Source organism: Heterodontus francisci, chromosome 4, assembly GCF_036365525.1.
Source record: "Heterodontus francisci isolate sHetFra1 chromosome 4, sHetFra1.hap1, whole genome shotgun sequence".
Classification (NCBI taxonomy): Eukaryota; Metazoa; Chordata; class Chondrichthyes; order Heterodontiformes; family Heterodontidae; genus Heterodontus; species Heterodontus francisci.
Window position 1 is genome coordinate 62,570,399 of NC_090374.1, and position 16,065 is coordinate 62,586,463.

General features: G+C 42.8%; 1 protein-coding gene across 3 annotated transcripts in view; it reads right to left on the minus strand.

Annotated features, from left to right (window-relative positions):
• LOC137368681 (EGF-like repeat and discoidin I-like domain-containing protein 3) overlaps positions 1–16,065 on the minus strand; it is a 263,542-nt gene that overhangs the window by 155,104 nt on the left and 92,373 nt on the right. For all 3 annotated transcript variants that reach the window (XM_068028831.1, XM_068028830.1, XM_068028829.1), the window contains one exon: positions 5,483–5,611. In XM_068028831.1, the coding sequence (XP_067884932.1) occupies positions 5,483–5,611 (129 nt within the window). The remainder of the gene's footprint in view (positions 1–5,482; positions 5,612–16,065) is intronic.

The window sequence follows — 16,065 nt, forward strand, 5'->3', positions numbered from 1 at the left end:
GCTCTATCATGCTGAGCAAGGAGTTTCTGATGGCGAAGCCCACTCCATGCTGTCTTGGTTCTTCAGGATCCCTGCCCTGCCAGAAGAAGGTGTAGTCTTGCTCTGCTAGAGAGCCACTCGCGGGGAGGCGAGTCTCCTGAAGTGCTGCAATGTCCACATTGAGTCTACTGAGCTCGTTGTTAATGATGGCGGTCTTCCGAGAATCGTTGATTTGTGTAAGGTCTTCCGACAGGCCAGGACACATAGTTCTGACGTTCCAGCTTGCAAAGCGAAGGGCTGGTACCTTCTTTCCTTTTTTCATGTTGTTTGGTGCGGTGTATCAGTCCACCTTTCAGGCAATGACCCTGAGCTCCAAGCACCCATTGAAGCAGGCAGACTGTGGCGGGACAGAACCTTATTGACCGGGGGCTGCCCGGTTTGAGGCGGGCGGTAGCTGTCCAGTGAGGTGCAATGACCTCTCCCACCGACAAAGGCAACCCGTGGCGCCCAGTTTCTACGCCAATTTATCTGGACTTATAACCCGTAACTGCTGCCTTCCGTGTTGTTTCAGTCGCTGTGAGGCAACTATGGAGTGACCTCTCCATGGCGCATGCCTGGGCAAATTTATGGAGGTTGAGAGTTGCCCAGTCGTCAAAACCCCCCTCTCGGCCTTTCTGGTGGGGTCTAAAGGAGTGCAGGACACGACGTTTGGCACCAGTATGGCTGCAGGAACTGCCGGAAACATGCCAAAGGTGACACATGACCGCCTACGGGGTTCCGCTCCGGATTTTCTGTTAGGGTTTATTCCCTTAGCCTTGGTCTCTCCCGAGACGCCCACAAGGCAGTGGGGTTGTTGGGGCCCCTACACAGGTGTAGGATGGTGCCGGTGGGAGGAGGGGATGCAAGGGGGAGGGGTAGAGGGAGGGGGTGGGGGGGGGTGCAGGGGAAGGGGGTGCGGGGTGAAGATGGTGCGAGGGGGGGGCGGGCTGGGACGGGGTTGTGAGGGGGTGAGCTGAGAGGGTGGAGCAGGGAAGGGGACGGGGGTGGGGGGGGGTGGAATCTGGTGCAGGTAATAAGCCATTTCCTCAGTGCCCACCATCGACGTCCGGAAAGCTCATCCACGTCCTTCGGGAGGTGAAGCATCATTTGGCAGACTTAGAGGTGATTACATTTGCTAAGGGTTTTTTTTTTGCAGTGGTTTAAATAAAGGCATGCAGCATTGCCGACAGTGCGCTGCAGATGCTCTCCGAGCCATCTCCCGCGGGCGCTTTGAAGTTGCGGCCGGGGGGGCCGTTCGTGGATGTTTTGGGTGTTCGGGGCACCTTTTCACAGGACTTCTCTCGGTTCCCGCAGCTCCTTCTTCACCTCAATGGACTTACCGCATGCCGTGGCTGCAGACACTCTGGACTGTGAAGACAGCAGGATCGGAGATTGAAGTATCGGCAGCTGTTCTCGTCAGTTTCATCCGGATCAATTTCATTGAGAAAACAAAGAGCAGGTGTGGCTGGGGGAGGGCAGTGGGCCCAGGTAACATACACTAAACTAACTGTTAGCCTTTAGATAGGGCTAAAATAAACTGATTTAAAGAGCCAGGGGAATTTAAACAGTTTAAGAGGGCAGATTGGGGGAGAAAACGTTAGGGATGGGAGCAGATGGCCATGGATAGAGTTGAACAGCAAGGGAGCTTCCTAGGGAGCTTCCAGCCCAGGAGCCATCTTGAAAGCTGACCAGCTAAATAGTGGAGTTACTTATTTAAAATCTTTCTTAATGTTAAAGTCCTCTGTTAGGTCATGCTTTAGGCTTCTTTTCTCAAGCAAAAAGAGACCCAGGCTTTTCATCCTTTCCTGAAAGGTGCACCCCCACATTTCTCGTATAATCCTTGTAAATTTTTTGTCCCCTCCCCATTGCCTCTATATTCTTTTTATATTCTTCTTTGGCCTCCTTGTCTCGAGAGACAATGGGTAAGTGCCTGGAGGTGGTCAGTGGTTTGTGAAGCAGCGCCTGGAGTGGCTATAAAAGCGGTGACAAGAACTGTACACTGTAGTCAAGGTTTGAGGTAAATTTTGCATAACGTCTCTACTTTTCAATTCTATCCCTTTAGAAATATACCCCAGTGCTCGTTTAAGCTTTTCTTAAATGGTCTTATTAAGCTGTTTCACAACTTTTAGTAATTTGTGTATTTGCACTCCCAGATCCCTTAGCTCCTGTATCCCATTTAGGTTCTTATTCTCCAAGTAATATGTGACTTCCTTATTTTGCTTACCAAAATGTAATACCTCACATTTATCTGTGTTGAAATCAATTTGGAATATTTTCAGGGATGAGGGACTTCAGTTATGTGGAGAGACGGGAGAAGCTGGGGTTATCCTCCTTAGAGCAGAGGAGGCTGAAAGGAGATTTGATAAGGATGTTCAAAGTCATAAACTGTTTTGATAGAGTAAATAAGGAGAAACTGTTTCCAGTGGCAGAAGGGTCAGTAACCAGAGGACACATATTTAAGCTAATTGGCAAAAGAACCAGAGACAATATGAGGAAACATTTTTTTTTACACATGTTGTTGTGATCTGGAATACACTGTCTGAAAGGGTGGTGAAAGCAGATTCAGGGGCAACATTGGTTAAATGTTTGAAGGGAAAATTTTACAGGGCTAAGGAGAAAGAGTAGGGGACGAGGACTGATTTGATAGCACCAAAGAGCTGGCACAGACATGATGGGTGGAATGGCCCCTTTCTGTGCTGTATCATTCTTTGATTATTGCTTGGCTGAATGTGGAGCTAGGAGGATCAGAAATGCATCGCATTGAAAATGTGGGGTGCTGCCCAGCCAACACTGAACTGCCCTCCCAAACTCATCTTAGGGCCAGTGCCAGCCACCCCACCAGCTGACTTTTTCATCTTCAGCACTGGCATACTGACTCCTGGGGCTTGCGATTGGCACCCCAGCATACTGGTCAAATTCTGGTGATGCAAGAGGAGCAATTTTAGGTGGTCTTCTTGTGCACCTGCGACAGCACAGAGGTTATTGCCCCTGCTGAGTTTCTACCCAAATTTGGGCACACACCAATTTCTACCCCACAGGAGTCTCATTTTAATTCAGCAAAACCAGCACAGGTGTATCACGAGAATAGAGGAGCGGATTCTTATATGTCAGCTCTGCAGCACTGAATTTTAAAGAGTTCTTGGATTATCATGAAACAAGGTGTCTATAAATTAGTTTTCATGAAGTTATTACAAAATCCAGTCCTGGATATCATGCATGCTCCACAGGGATCTCTCCATTTTGTGCCCTTTGTATGCAGCTGCATGAAAACAACTGAATTAAAATGAGATTTCTAAGCTTCACGGAAGGGTTTTCAATTGAATGTATACAATGGAATAATTTTACATAAATCTGGCTACTAACATATAACATTAAACCTTCTACAATATTGTTCTCCTTTTCAGTAAGGTATGATTAATAGGAAGAAAATCAGAATTTTCAGAATGTAATTGTTGTAAAATTAAAGTTATAATGACCTGAGAGTTGCAGGGAACATAAATTAATATCACAATAAAAGTTACTACCAATATTTAACCATCAATTTAGAAAAATTCTTAATAACTTTTTTTATTATAAGGAACATTTAATTTCTGTGGGCATAGACATAGCTTCATATGAAACATACTGAAGCTATAAATCTCCATTATACTAAATAACTTAATATTGACCTGCAAATTGAATGAAGCTGTACCTGGAGGGCTGCAAATCTAAATAATCAGGCACTGTCTGCTCCAACAACAATTGGCCTCTTTTTATCAGGCAACTTTAAACAGTTCAGCTCATTGTGAAATCAGAACACAAACAACAATATTCTCATCCAGCTGATGTTTTTCTCAAAGTTATGTAAACAAGAACTGATAGAAGAATAAAGCCGAGAAAGCCTTTTTCATGGTGTGGCTACACAACTGGTTTAGGATAAAAGGCTACGTTTTTCCACAATGACCATTCATCTTATATGTAATTATTATAGCTAAAATAAAGGATAATTATTCAAGGATTGTAAGGAAGCAACAGTCAGCTACCCGTTTGTGGGGAATTCCATAAATAATAGTAACACGGCCCTTGTCATGGTCAAGAGAGCATTTCTGATTTACAAATATGACAAAATTGTTGTACATCACATTCGAATGCGGTGATGATGTGGTACTGGCACAAATGGACAAATTGATTCCACTTCACACTGTAAGCTTTCAAAGAGTATTCTCGTTCCAAGTGATACAGCAATCATCAGTTGCTGGAAGCATATTTAACTGTATAAATCAAGGGAAAGAGGTAATGCTAAGCCTCTACAAATCAGTGGTTAGGCTTTTGTAATATTGTGCTTAGCTTTCAATGCTGTACTTTACTAAAGATATCAAGGACACGCTGACATCAGGGTTTTTCTATGAGAAAGGACTGGCAGAAGATAGGAAGCAAGTCCCTCAGTGCTAGCTGACATTACATACTCAAGTCTCTGGAGTGAGGGTTGAACCCACGACCGTTTGACTGAGCGTTGAGGGTTCTACCACTGATCATTTGATAGAAGTATTTAGATTTTGAAAGGTTTTGAAAAGATAAATAAGGTAAAACTTGTATTAGCTAGTGACTCTATTGGGGAATTTTCAACTCTCAGTTGCCCTGATTACAAGGTGTCCAAGATTGATTTTTTTTCTAATGGCAGGGAAAGAGCACCCATCCCTTGGATATACATGGCCCGTCTGAAGTGATTTTCAGGTGGACCTGGAAGCAAGTACTCATCACTGTTGTCCAAAACAGGCAGGACTGCCAACAAGTTTTGCATGACTTGCAGCCTTTAATTGTCTCGCAGTTAAAATGGTGTGCATGCCACGGTGATATCACCAAAGTGCAACTTTACCATTTAAATTAGCCCTCCACTCTTCTGGGGAAGATGGACTACCCGTTCTTGATTTCAGGTAAGTTAAGATGATGGGAGGTTTAAATTCCTCAATTCTCTACCCCACCCCTCCCAACATGCACCATTCTCATCAGGAGAAGATGGCGTGTGGGGGAGGGGGTTAACCTACATGTTTTCTCTGTAGATGCTGCATTTCCAGCATTTTCTGTTTTTGTTTCAGATTTCCAGTATCTGTTGTTTTTTGCTTCTAGTTGACATCATGATGTATGGTTGTCCTTGGAATAATATGCACCATACCTACTGTGGCAACTCTGTGAAGTGAGGCAGTTGATGTACCTTCAAATTTAATCGAGGTACTTCGGATAGCAAGACAAAAACATTATTAATTCAAATGATAATCTAGTTTTCTTTTGTTTGACAAGACAAAAGGATTAAAAAACCATCTCCAACAATAGCATATTAAAGTAAGAATAATAACTCATCAACAAGAAAATGGTTATCTATTATTCACTGCATTAAGTATAACTTTTTACCTATATCAGTACATTACCCTCTTAATATAGTGCTAGGCCTCTGCTAAAGAACATATGTCATTTGAGTAGAACTCACTATGCTGACAATGAATTCCACTGAATCCATCAGGACACCTGCAGATGTATCCGATAAATGTGTCACCCCGGTAAGTGTCACTCACTTCACAAATCCCGCCATTATGACATGGGTTGGGTTGACAAGCTCCTGTTTATCGAAAAGAATAAAACAGAATATCAGTTATAAAAGGCATTTGCAAAACACCAATGATAACATTTTTTCTGACAGATTTCCTTAAAGGCATATGTTAATTTTAATTTACTACATAAAGCAATGAAGAACTGACAAGAGGGTGAAGGAAGTCATTTAGTTTCTTCATGCACAAGCATAGATTTCTGTACAAGCCAAAAATACATGCAGCCTTTAAAGATAAACTTGAAATCTCAGCCACGTTCTGCTCCAGTCGATGATTCGCGTGCATGAGTGTGAATGTTTGGGCAGGTTCAGACTCATCTTTGGTGGTTCACAAAACGATGCAAATGTTAGCATAGTAATGAGAATGATCATGCCCATAAATTCATGAGTCAGTATTCATCATAACTTTCATAACTTTAAGGAAGCTGGGGAGGAGGTGGGGAGAGTAGAAAAATGTGGAGCAGTGGTGGAGGGGGTGGGGTGGATGTGGAGGAGGTGTGGGGGTGAAACATGAAAGTGTGTATTAAAAACATGCAGGTAGCACACTTGGCTGGCTTTTCTATATTTCAAAGCATGTTAATTTGATTTATTGAAAATGCTTAATGGGCTGGATTTTTCGGTTAGGGGCGAAGCAACAGCACTCGCCACTGACCCCAAAGAAAGCAGCCCATAAAAATCTACCGATCTCTGTGGTATGGATTTCCCCTTTCCTGATGTCAGTTTAAATTTGGCACTAAATCAAGGGGATCTTCAGGCATCCAGAAGCAATGATGTCAACAAGTGGGGTAAGCAGCCAATCACATTTAAGTATTCTCATGGACAACAAACCAGGAAGTAAAGAGCACTAATTATTTTACGGTTTTAATTTACATTTTCAGATAACAAGATAAATGATAATGATTGGATTAAGATAGAAGCTAAAATATCATTAACAAACTTGAATTTTTAAAAAAGAATCTGTGCATTTTTTGTCATAATGAAGAAATTTGACATTACACAAATATAAAATTAGCTTTTCAGAGCCAGTGAGGGTGTTTAGTAGAAACTATGAACTTAGTATGCTGTTAAAAACCCAGTTACACCTCATTCAACAAGGTGTAATTTTTCTCAAGAGTTTTTACAGTGAGCTAAACAGTGTTAAAGTAGAAGTTTAGTCAATTCATTAACTGCTTAACGATTACACTATGTAGAGGTGGAGGTGGGGGGAGGACCTCAACAGCGCACCCTCTGGAGATGTGCAGAATCACTGACAGCAACTTCTGGATTTTCCTGCTATTTCTGTGCATGTGTGGATTCCAGCGGTTGCCATCAGTTTCAGTGGAGTAATGACAGAGAACACTGACAGTTTAGCCATTACACCCACCTCGAGATCTGAGCCAATGTGTGATTTTGCAGGAGTTGTGAATATTTTATTACTTGTAAACTGTAATAGGAGAACTGAGTGTTTAAATTGGACCATTAAACCAAGCTGTGACCATTGTACATGTCTGCAGGCACTTTTTCACAATTAAGCTACTGAAACAGACACTGGTCCTGTCCTCATCAAACTTACATCGGATAGCTATCAACAACCAAATCTCTGCCAAATTGCCCATAGCCAGGAATACTGAACCCAACTGTAGGTCCCAAATTCATCCAAGCACATCAAAATCACACACCAGGCACTGGACCTGGGACATTCCTATCAGTATGACTCAGTCCTACTTCACGCACTATTTTTGCCGTGTAACTGTTGCACAGAAACATTTGTGGTTTTCTTCCTCAGTGTTGCAATGGAAAGTGCTGTAGAACATTTCAGTTTGTTGCCTCAACGTTTAATTTTTTACTGGATTTCAACAAAGTTGCTGAATTCAGATCACCAGTTATAAAAATCTCCCACAATAAATTAATATCCTTAGTGGCATGTTGTTGATTTCCGATACACAATCTTTGTAAAGATTTAAAGATCACTGATCCTAAATTCCACAAGAATTGTTTTTATATAGAAATAACAACAGAAAATGTTGGAAATACGTTAACCTTGTTTCTCACTCCACAGATGCTGCCACACCTGCTGAGTATTTCCAGCATTTTCTGTTTTTATTCCAGATTTCCAGTGCCCACAGTATTTTGCTTTTGTTTTTATACAGGTTATTTTAAGATTAGAGACTGTGGTTAAGAGTTTACTAATTCGGTGATGAATTCGGACATTTATTTATTTTGGTATTGCATCTTTCAAACTAATAGTACTGGTCATCTCTACTGATCCATAAGCATTCAAATTTAGTCCATTTTCATTAAATTGCTTAATTTGTTCCCATCTCCAGGATCAAAAACATGTTGTGCTAAAGAAACCAGACGCAATTCACAATGAGTAGCTACTTATCCACATAGCCACAATCCTGAAAGAAAGCAAGGCCAAGTTTAAGTCAACACACTGCTATATATATATATATCAGACAACTAATATCAAAGAAATGCATCAGAAATGTATTTATTTATTTAGAGATACAGCACTGAAACAGGCCCTTCAGCCCACCGAGTCTGTGCCAACCATTAACCACCCATTTATACTAATCCTACATTTATCCCATTACCCTCTCACATCCCCACCTTCCCTCAATTCCCCTACCACCTACCTATACTAGGGGCAACTTATAATGGCCAATATACCTATCAACCTGCAAGCCTTTGGTTGTGGGAGAAAACCAGAGCACCCGGCGAAAACCTACGCAGTCACAGGGAAAACTTGCAAACTCCACACAGGCAGTACCCAGAATCGAGCTGGAGCTGTGAGGCTGCAGTGCTAACCACTGCGCCACTGTGCCGCAAATTAATTTGTCATTCAGGAATATTAATGCATAGTGGGACATTTTGAAATGGTGATCTAAATCAACAACTTTAATGAAACCCACTTCACAGCTGTAGAAGTTTCAAGGTAGTGAGTTTGCCTAGAGTTTGTCTACAAAGACAAGAAAGGTAAAGAGCAGCAGAATACTCAATAGCACCATGCAGCAATAGATAAATACAAAGTAAGCCCTACTACAAAGGTCAAATCAATAAACTCCCAAGACAATGTGATCAAGAAAGAACCACATTGTAAACATTACTGAGATGAACAAATATATTTATTGGTGGATCTCTTGTGGAATTGTTCACGGAGTCCAAAGGTATGGGAGAAAGTCTGACTTGTGCCAAAAATGGACTCAAAGTTGGAGCAATGGCTCTTTGGGCTGGCCTGAGTTACATTTGGCACCTTGCCTCAGTTATATACCATTGTGACCTGCAGGAACCAAACGAATATTGAATTACTCCACACAGACTTCTTATAATTACTTTCAATTTCTCTATTCTCACTTCAAAAGATTATATTCTGTAAATGTGGGTGATGTCACAGAATTAATGTTGTTCTACTAGTAATATTGAACTAATTGAGCAATGTACGACTATTAAAAAGACTATTTCCTATTTTGCGATACAAAAGTTCCTCATTTTCCTGTGCAGCCATGAAAACATTTATTATACCCTTGGGGAAGGCATAAATGACATACTGATAAAATCATTAAATTGAATTGCAACCAAAAAGAAAACCTAATTATTCAGGACTACTGTATTTACCATCAGCATATTGAAACTTTACAGCTATGAGGAAATAATATATGTACAGCAAGAACTTGGTGAATAAAATAGTAAAAAAAAAAGAACTGCAGACTGCAGCTTTTCACACACTGAAAATAGAACAAGCAGTAATTTAATATGATGTAGTAGACATATTATGATGAAATGACAGCAGCATTTTGAACATTTATAAATAAATCTTCACGGAAATTAACAAATCAAATTAATAGAACAAAAATGCCATCGCATATTCTGAATAAAATCATTGGAAACATTGCAGACATATTCAAAACATTAAATACTGTAAGATTATTTCAAGAGTCCTAATAGAGTAGAGATAAACTTTAAAAAGTTTTGAATTCCTACAAGCTCCTGTTAAATAGATGCTGCCTGAACTCTGAATATCCATGACTCGCTCAACGTGTTTCAGTTAATGCATGCTCTTCAATTCAGTAAGGTTAGAAATGCTTGATTATCCATGGTCTTCCTCATTCTTCAATATCCATATACAAGCAGAATCAGTCACCTTCATGCACGTTATCACCTGAGGACACTGCTCCAATGATTTTCACCATACACCCAAGGTTACTCTTTCCCATTGATCCTCATCATTCACAAATGACCTAGACATTTTAGTCAAGGGCTCACATTAGCTAGCCTTAACCTAACTGCAGTATTTGAAGATTGAACTATTTTAAAAATATAATAATATAATCAGTAGCATGAACTGCAGATGCTCGTTCTGAGCCTGTGAGTCAACAGTCATGCTCAAGAAGGGAACAGTGATGAAATATAAAATGAACTGCAGAAATTATGAAGTAAACATCAATTATTGAACTGAATACAAGAAAATGGACATGTTTGTGCTGCAGGCAAGATGGAGTAGAGGTCAGGTAACATCTCCTGTACTGTCAATAAACATGTTCATTTGCTGAAGATAAAATCCATTATCCACATCTGAATTAGCTTTGGGGAAAACACATTGAAATGGAAAACAGCGCATTCCATGCCAACAAAGTCCTATCTGCAGGAATAGAGCTAACAAAGACTTTTGCAGACATACTGATGATGAAGCCAAGGCCAAAATAATAGATGTGAAATAACACCTATTTATCAAAATGGACCACATTCAGATAGCATCATGTAACAATGGTTCCCATATCCTGGAACATTGTATAAACCACCCCAGGGGAGACAGCTCTTAGTCGTCTGACTGACACCCCAACCTGACAAGTTTCCACCTTAAAAGGTATCTCTCAGGAAAAAGAGAGGCAGAACAACCAGAAAAGGTCTTTTCTAGCCAGAACGCCTGTGAGACAGTTCCAGCTAAGCAGGAGTTCTGCTGATAACATATTTTAACTACTGCAGCAGAGAAATTGCAAGGTGACTTTGTTTAGTTTAGAGATACAGCACTGAAACAGGCCCTTCGGCCCACTGAGTCTGTGCCGACCATCAACCACCCATTTATACTAATCCTACATTAATCCCATATACCTACCACATCCCTATATTTCCCTACCACCTACCTACACTAGGGACAATTTATAATGGCCAATTTACCTACCAACCTGCAAGTCTTTTGGCTTGTGGGAGGAAACCGGAGCACCCGGAAAAAACCCACACAGACACAGGGAGAACTTGCAAACTCCACACAGGCAGTACCCAGAATTGAACCCGGGTCGCTGGAGCTGTGACGCTGCGGTGCTAACCACTGCGCCACTGTGCCGCCCGAACTTTGGAACTCCCCATCTGCAAAAGTGAACCAGGATTTCCATCATCGACTTTGGATTGAGGCTTAACCACAAGGAGCCTGCGACGCTTCATCCTTTTCAAGACAACAAACACTCAAGCCTGCACCACTGGAATATTTACACCCAAAAAGCTTCTAAAGGTTTTTAAAACAGCAAACTCTTTTACAACAATTGAAGTCTAAACTCATGCTACCAATCTACTCTCTATCTTTTCTTGTGTGTGTGTATGTGTGTGAATGCGTGAGTGGGTGTAGTCATGAATATTTTTCGGTTATTGTGTAAAAATAAATATTTATCTTTCTTTTTAACCTACAAGAAAACCTATATTTGTCTCTTTATTTGACTTTCAAAACACTCAGGGACTGAAACACTCTTTATAAAACTCAATCTGCAGTCAGTTGAGAGGTGATAAGTAGAAGCCACCCATGCCACTTCCCACCTGTCCATAACATAACATAGAACAGCAGCTGGCTATTTCATTATGTATAAGTCATTCTGTGAGCGATTCTTGACTTCCATCAATTTCCTGCCTAATTGGATCTGCAGAAGGGTCTTCAACAATCAAATTGCAAGGCCTCAGTACAAGTAGTGGAAACTCAACATTGGGTGTTTTTCTATTCAGGAACAACTACTAGCAGATTCAGATAGTGGGCTGCAATCAGGTGGAGGGGACGGGCGAGTCAACACCGGCAACGGCATCTGACACCAATGCGCAGGCATCGGCACCATTTTTAAAGGGCCTACAGCCCTCAATGAGCATTTAAAATTTAAAGGGCCAGTTACTGTAAAGTTTTGTAAAAATGAATAAAATAACCTTTCCATGCACTCTCTCACTCCCCCAATGGCATATCACAACGTTCCTGCCCATTTCCCCCCTGGAATACCTACCTTGACAATTTGACCTACCCCCCCTGCCCCCACAAAGTTCAGAACCTTTGTCCTTTACCCCTTACCATCACCACCCCCCCCCGCCCCCGACCAATCAGCAGCGTTGTAACCCTGCTCCCTCACTCCCTCACAGAGAAAATCACCTCCTCCACCCTCCCCATAGGTGTCGTGCTTCATTTCAATGGGGATTTGAAGGCGCGGCATTGCCGGACACCCAAATAAAGATTGCAATGTGGTGGCTGAATCGCTCCAGACTGCATGGTATGTAGACATTAACATATTTTAATGTGAGTCCCGTATCCGAGCGGCAGGCCACCATGAGACCTCGCCGCTGTCGCCATCGGTGCGGGGCTTGCCGTTGTTGGGGTCGATGTGCAGGCCTCCTCCATTGCAATCTTCATTGGCCCCCCCCGCCACTGTTCCCAGTGGCGGAGCCTTTAAAATCCAGCTCAGTTATGTTGAGCCCTTTTGCTGCATTTGGGACATACTTCATAACTCTGGATGCTGTGTGACATTAGAAGCCAGCACAAATGAAAGTCATTTGGAAGTATTCAGGACATTCAGTGGAAATGGTGAAACCAGGCAAACAGCCTTGACTGAGGCCAAGGGTCAATTGAACAAAGGTTGAAAACAGATTGCAGGAACTGAATAAACAGTAAAAAAATTGCATTTATATAGCACCTTTAAGGTAGTAAAAGGCCCAAGGCTCTTTCACAGGAATGTTATCAAACAGAATTTGGCATCGAACCACATAAGGGGGTATTGGGGCAGATGACCAAATGTTTGGTCAAACAAGTAGGTTTTAAGGAGCATCTTAAACCAGGAAAGAGAGATAGAGAGGCAGAGAGGTTTAGGGAGGTAATTCCAGAGCTTAGGTCCTCAGAAGTTGAAAGGATAGCTACCAATGGTGGATTGACTAAAATTAGGGACATGCAAGAGGCCAGATTTGAAGGAGACAGATATCTTGGAAAGTTGTAGGGCTGGTAAGAACATGAAAAATAGGAGCAGCAGTAGGCCATTCAGCCCTTCGAGCCTGCTCCACCATTCATTGAGATCATGGCTGATCTTTTACTTCAACACCACTTTCCTGCACTATCCCCATAATCCTTGGTGTTTTTAATGTGTAGAAAACTATCGATCTCAGTCTTGAACATACTCAATGACTGAGCCTCCACAGTCCTCTGGGGCACAGAATTCCAAAGACTCACCACCCTCTAAGTGAAGAAATTCCTCCTCATCTCAGTTCTAAATGGCCTGCCCCTTATTCTGAGACTGTGTCCCTGGTTCTAGACCCCCCCCCCCAACCAGGGGAAACATCCTTCCTGCATCTACCCTGTCAAGCCCTGCAAGAATATTATATGTTTGTATGAGATCATCTCTCTAGAGAATAAAGACACAGTCTATTTAATCTTTCCTCAAAGGATAATCCCTCCATCCCAGGAATTAGTTTGGTGAACCTTAGGTAAGGAGACTAACACTGCACACAATACTCCAGGTGTGGTCTCACCAAAGCTCTATATAATTGCAGCAAGACATCTTTACTCTTATACTCAAATCGCCTTGTAATAAAGGCCGACATACCGTTTGCCTTCTTAATTGTTTACTGTATCTGTATGTTAGCTTTCAGTGACTCATGAACAAGGACACCCAAGTTCTTTCGAAGTTCAATACTTCCCAGTCTCTCACCATTTAAGAAATCCTCTGTATGTCTGTTTTTCCTATCAAAGTGGATAACCTCACATTTTTCCACATTATATTCCATCTGCCAAATTTTTGTCCACTCACTTAGCCTCTCCAAATCCCCTTGAAGTGTGTTTGCATACTCCTCACAACTAACACTTCCACCTAGTTTTGTGTCATCAGCAAACTTGGAAATATTACATTAAATTCCAAGATCCAAATCTTTGATATAGTTTGTGAATAGCTGGGGCCCAAGCACTGATCCTTGTGGTACCCCACCAGTCACAGCCTGCCAACCTGAAAATGACCCATTTATTCCGACTCTCTGTTTTTTGTCCGTTAACAAGTTCTCAATCCATGCCAGTATATTCCCCAATCCCATATGCTCCAATTGTGTTTACTAACCTCCTGTGTGGGACCTTATCAAAAGCTTTCTGAAAATCTAAATATACCACATCCACTGGTTCCCCCTTATCTATTCTGGTAGTTACATCCTCAAACATCTCCAACAGATTTGTTAAACATGATTCCCCTTTCATAAATCCATGTTGACTCTGCCCAATCCTACCATTATTTTCTAAGTGTCCAGTTATCAAATCTTTTATTATAGCTTCTAGCATTTTCCCTACTACTGATGTTAGGCTAAAAGGTCTGTAGTTTCCCATTTTGTCTCTTCATCCTTTCTTAAATAGTGGGGTTACATTTGCTACCTTCCAATCTTCAGGAATCATTCCAGAGTCTATAGAATTTTGAAAGATGACCACCAATGCTTCTACTATCTCGACAGCCACCTCTTTCAACATTCTGGGATGTAGATCCTCAGGTCCAGGGGATCTATACAGTTTAAGCCCCATTAATTTCTGTAGTAATTTTTTTTAACGAATATTAATATCTTGCGATTCCTCGTTTACACTAGTCCCTTGATTCTCCATTATTTCTGGGATGTTTTTAGTATTTTCCTCCGTGAAGACAGACACAAATTTTACTAGTGCACTGCAAGTCGCGGCAGCGCACTTTGAAATTGTTGGACCACCCATGCAGGACGGCCATTGCTCAGCTCCCGCGATATTTTGCGTGGGGGCTCATTTAAATGAAGGGGCCTGAACGACCACCCCCGATGACGTACAGGGGGCGACTGCTCCAACCCCGGCAATGGCACCGGTGCCACCACGCAAGCTCGGCGACATTTTTAAAGGGCGTCAAGCCCTTAGAAGAAATTTGAATTTTTAAAGGAGTAGTATCTTTCAAAAATTAAATAAAAGCTGGAGGCCTTCCCCCAACCCCCCCACCCCCACAACCACCACCAATGTTTGTCTTTGCGCCTATCGAACCGAAATAAACTTTATTCCCAATCTGAACTTTCCACCCCCTACCTTGTTACCTTTGCCCTCCAACCCCTTCCCACCATCCCCTCAGCCAATACAAATTGTTTACCCCACTCCACCTCCTCCCGCCTGATGATTTCACTCCTCCACCCGCACCCCCCCCCCCACCAGTGTCACGCCTTGGAACTCCAGCGGCTGGAATATCGGTGTGGGACGGCCGCCAGGACAAGGTAAGTTAATTTGCATGTGTTTCAATTAATTTTAATATTAAAATGAAGGCCCCACCGCTGAGCGGTGGGGAGGCCACACCGAGGGCTTGCCACCACAGGTAAAATGCGGCAGGGCCTTCTTGGCGTTGGGCTTCGTGGCGGGCCTCTCCCGGAAGAATTTGTTGAGTTTCTCTGCCATTTCCTTATTCCCCACAACCTTCCACAACAGCGCTGCTGACATGTCTTCCTTTTTCTTCAACCAAGGACTTCCCCCCACTATGGTTGACAGGGCCCTCAACCGTATCCGACCTATTGCCCGCACCTCTGCCCTCACCCCTTCCCTTCCTTCCCAGAGCTGCGACAGGGTTCCCCTTGTCCTCACTTCCCACCCCACACGCCTTCACATCCAAAGGATCATCCTCCGCCATTTTTCCACCACCTCCAGCGTGATGCCACCAATAAACACAGCTTTCCTTCCCCTCCCCTGTCAGCATTTTGAAGGGATCATTCCCTCCGCGACACCCTGATCCACTCCTCCATCACCCCGACACCTCATCCCCTTCCCACAGGACCTTCCCATGCAATCGCAGGAGTTGTGATACCTACCCTTTTACCTCCTCTTTCCTCACCATCCAAGGCCCCAAACACTCCTTCCAGGTGAAGCAGCGATTTACTTGTACTTCCTTCAATTTAGTATACTGTATTTGCTGCTCACAATGCAGTCTCATCTATACTGGGGAGACCAAATGCAGTTTGGGTGACTGCTTTGCAGAACACCTCCGCTCATTCTGAAAGCATGACCCCAAGCTTCCGGTCGCTTGCCATTTCAACACCACCCACCCCCCTGTCCCCCGCCCCCACCACTCCCCCCCTGCCCCAAAGCTCTCATGCCCACATTTATGTCCTTGGCCTGCTCCAGTGTTCCAGTGAACATCAACGCAAGCTCGAGGAGCAGTACCTGATCTTTCCATTAGGCACTCTACAGCCTTGCAGACTGAACATTGAGTTCAATAATT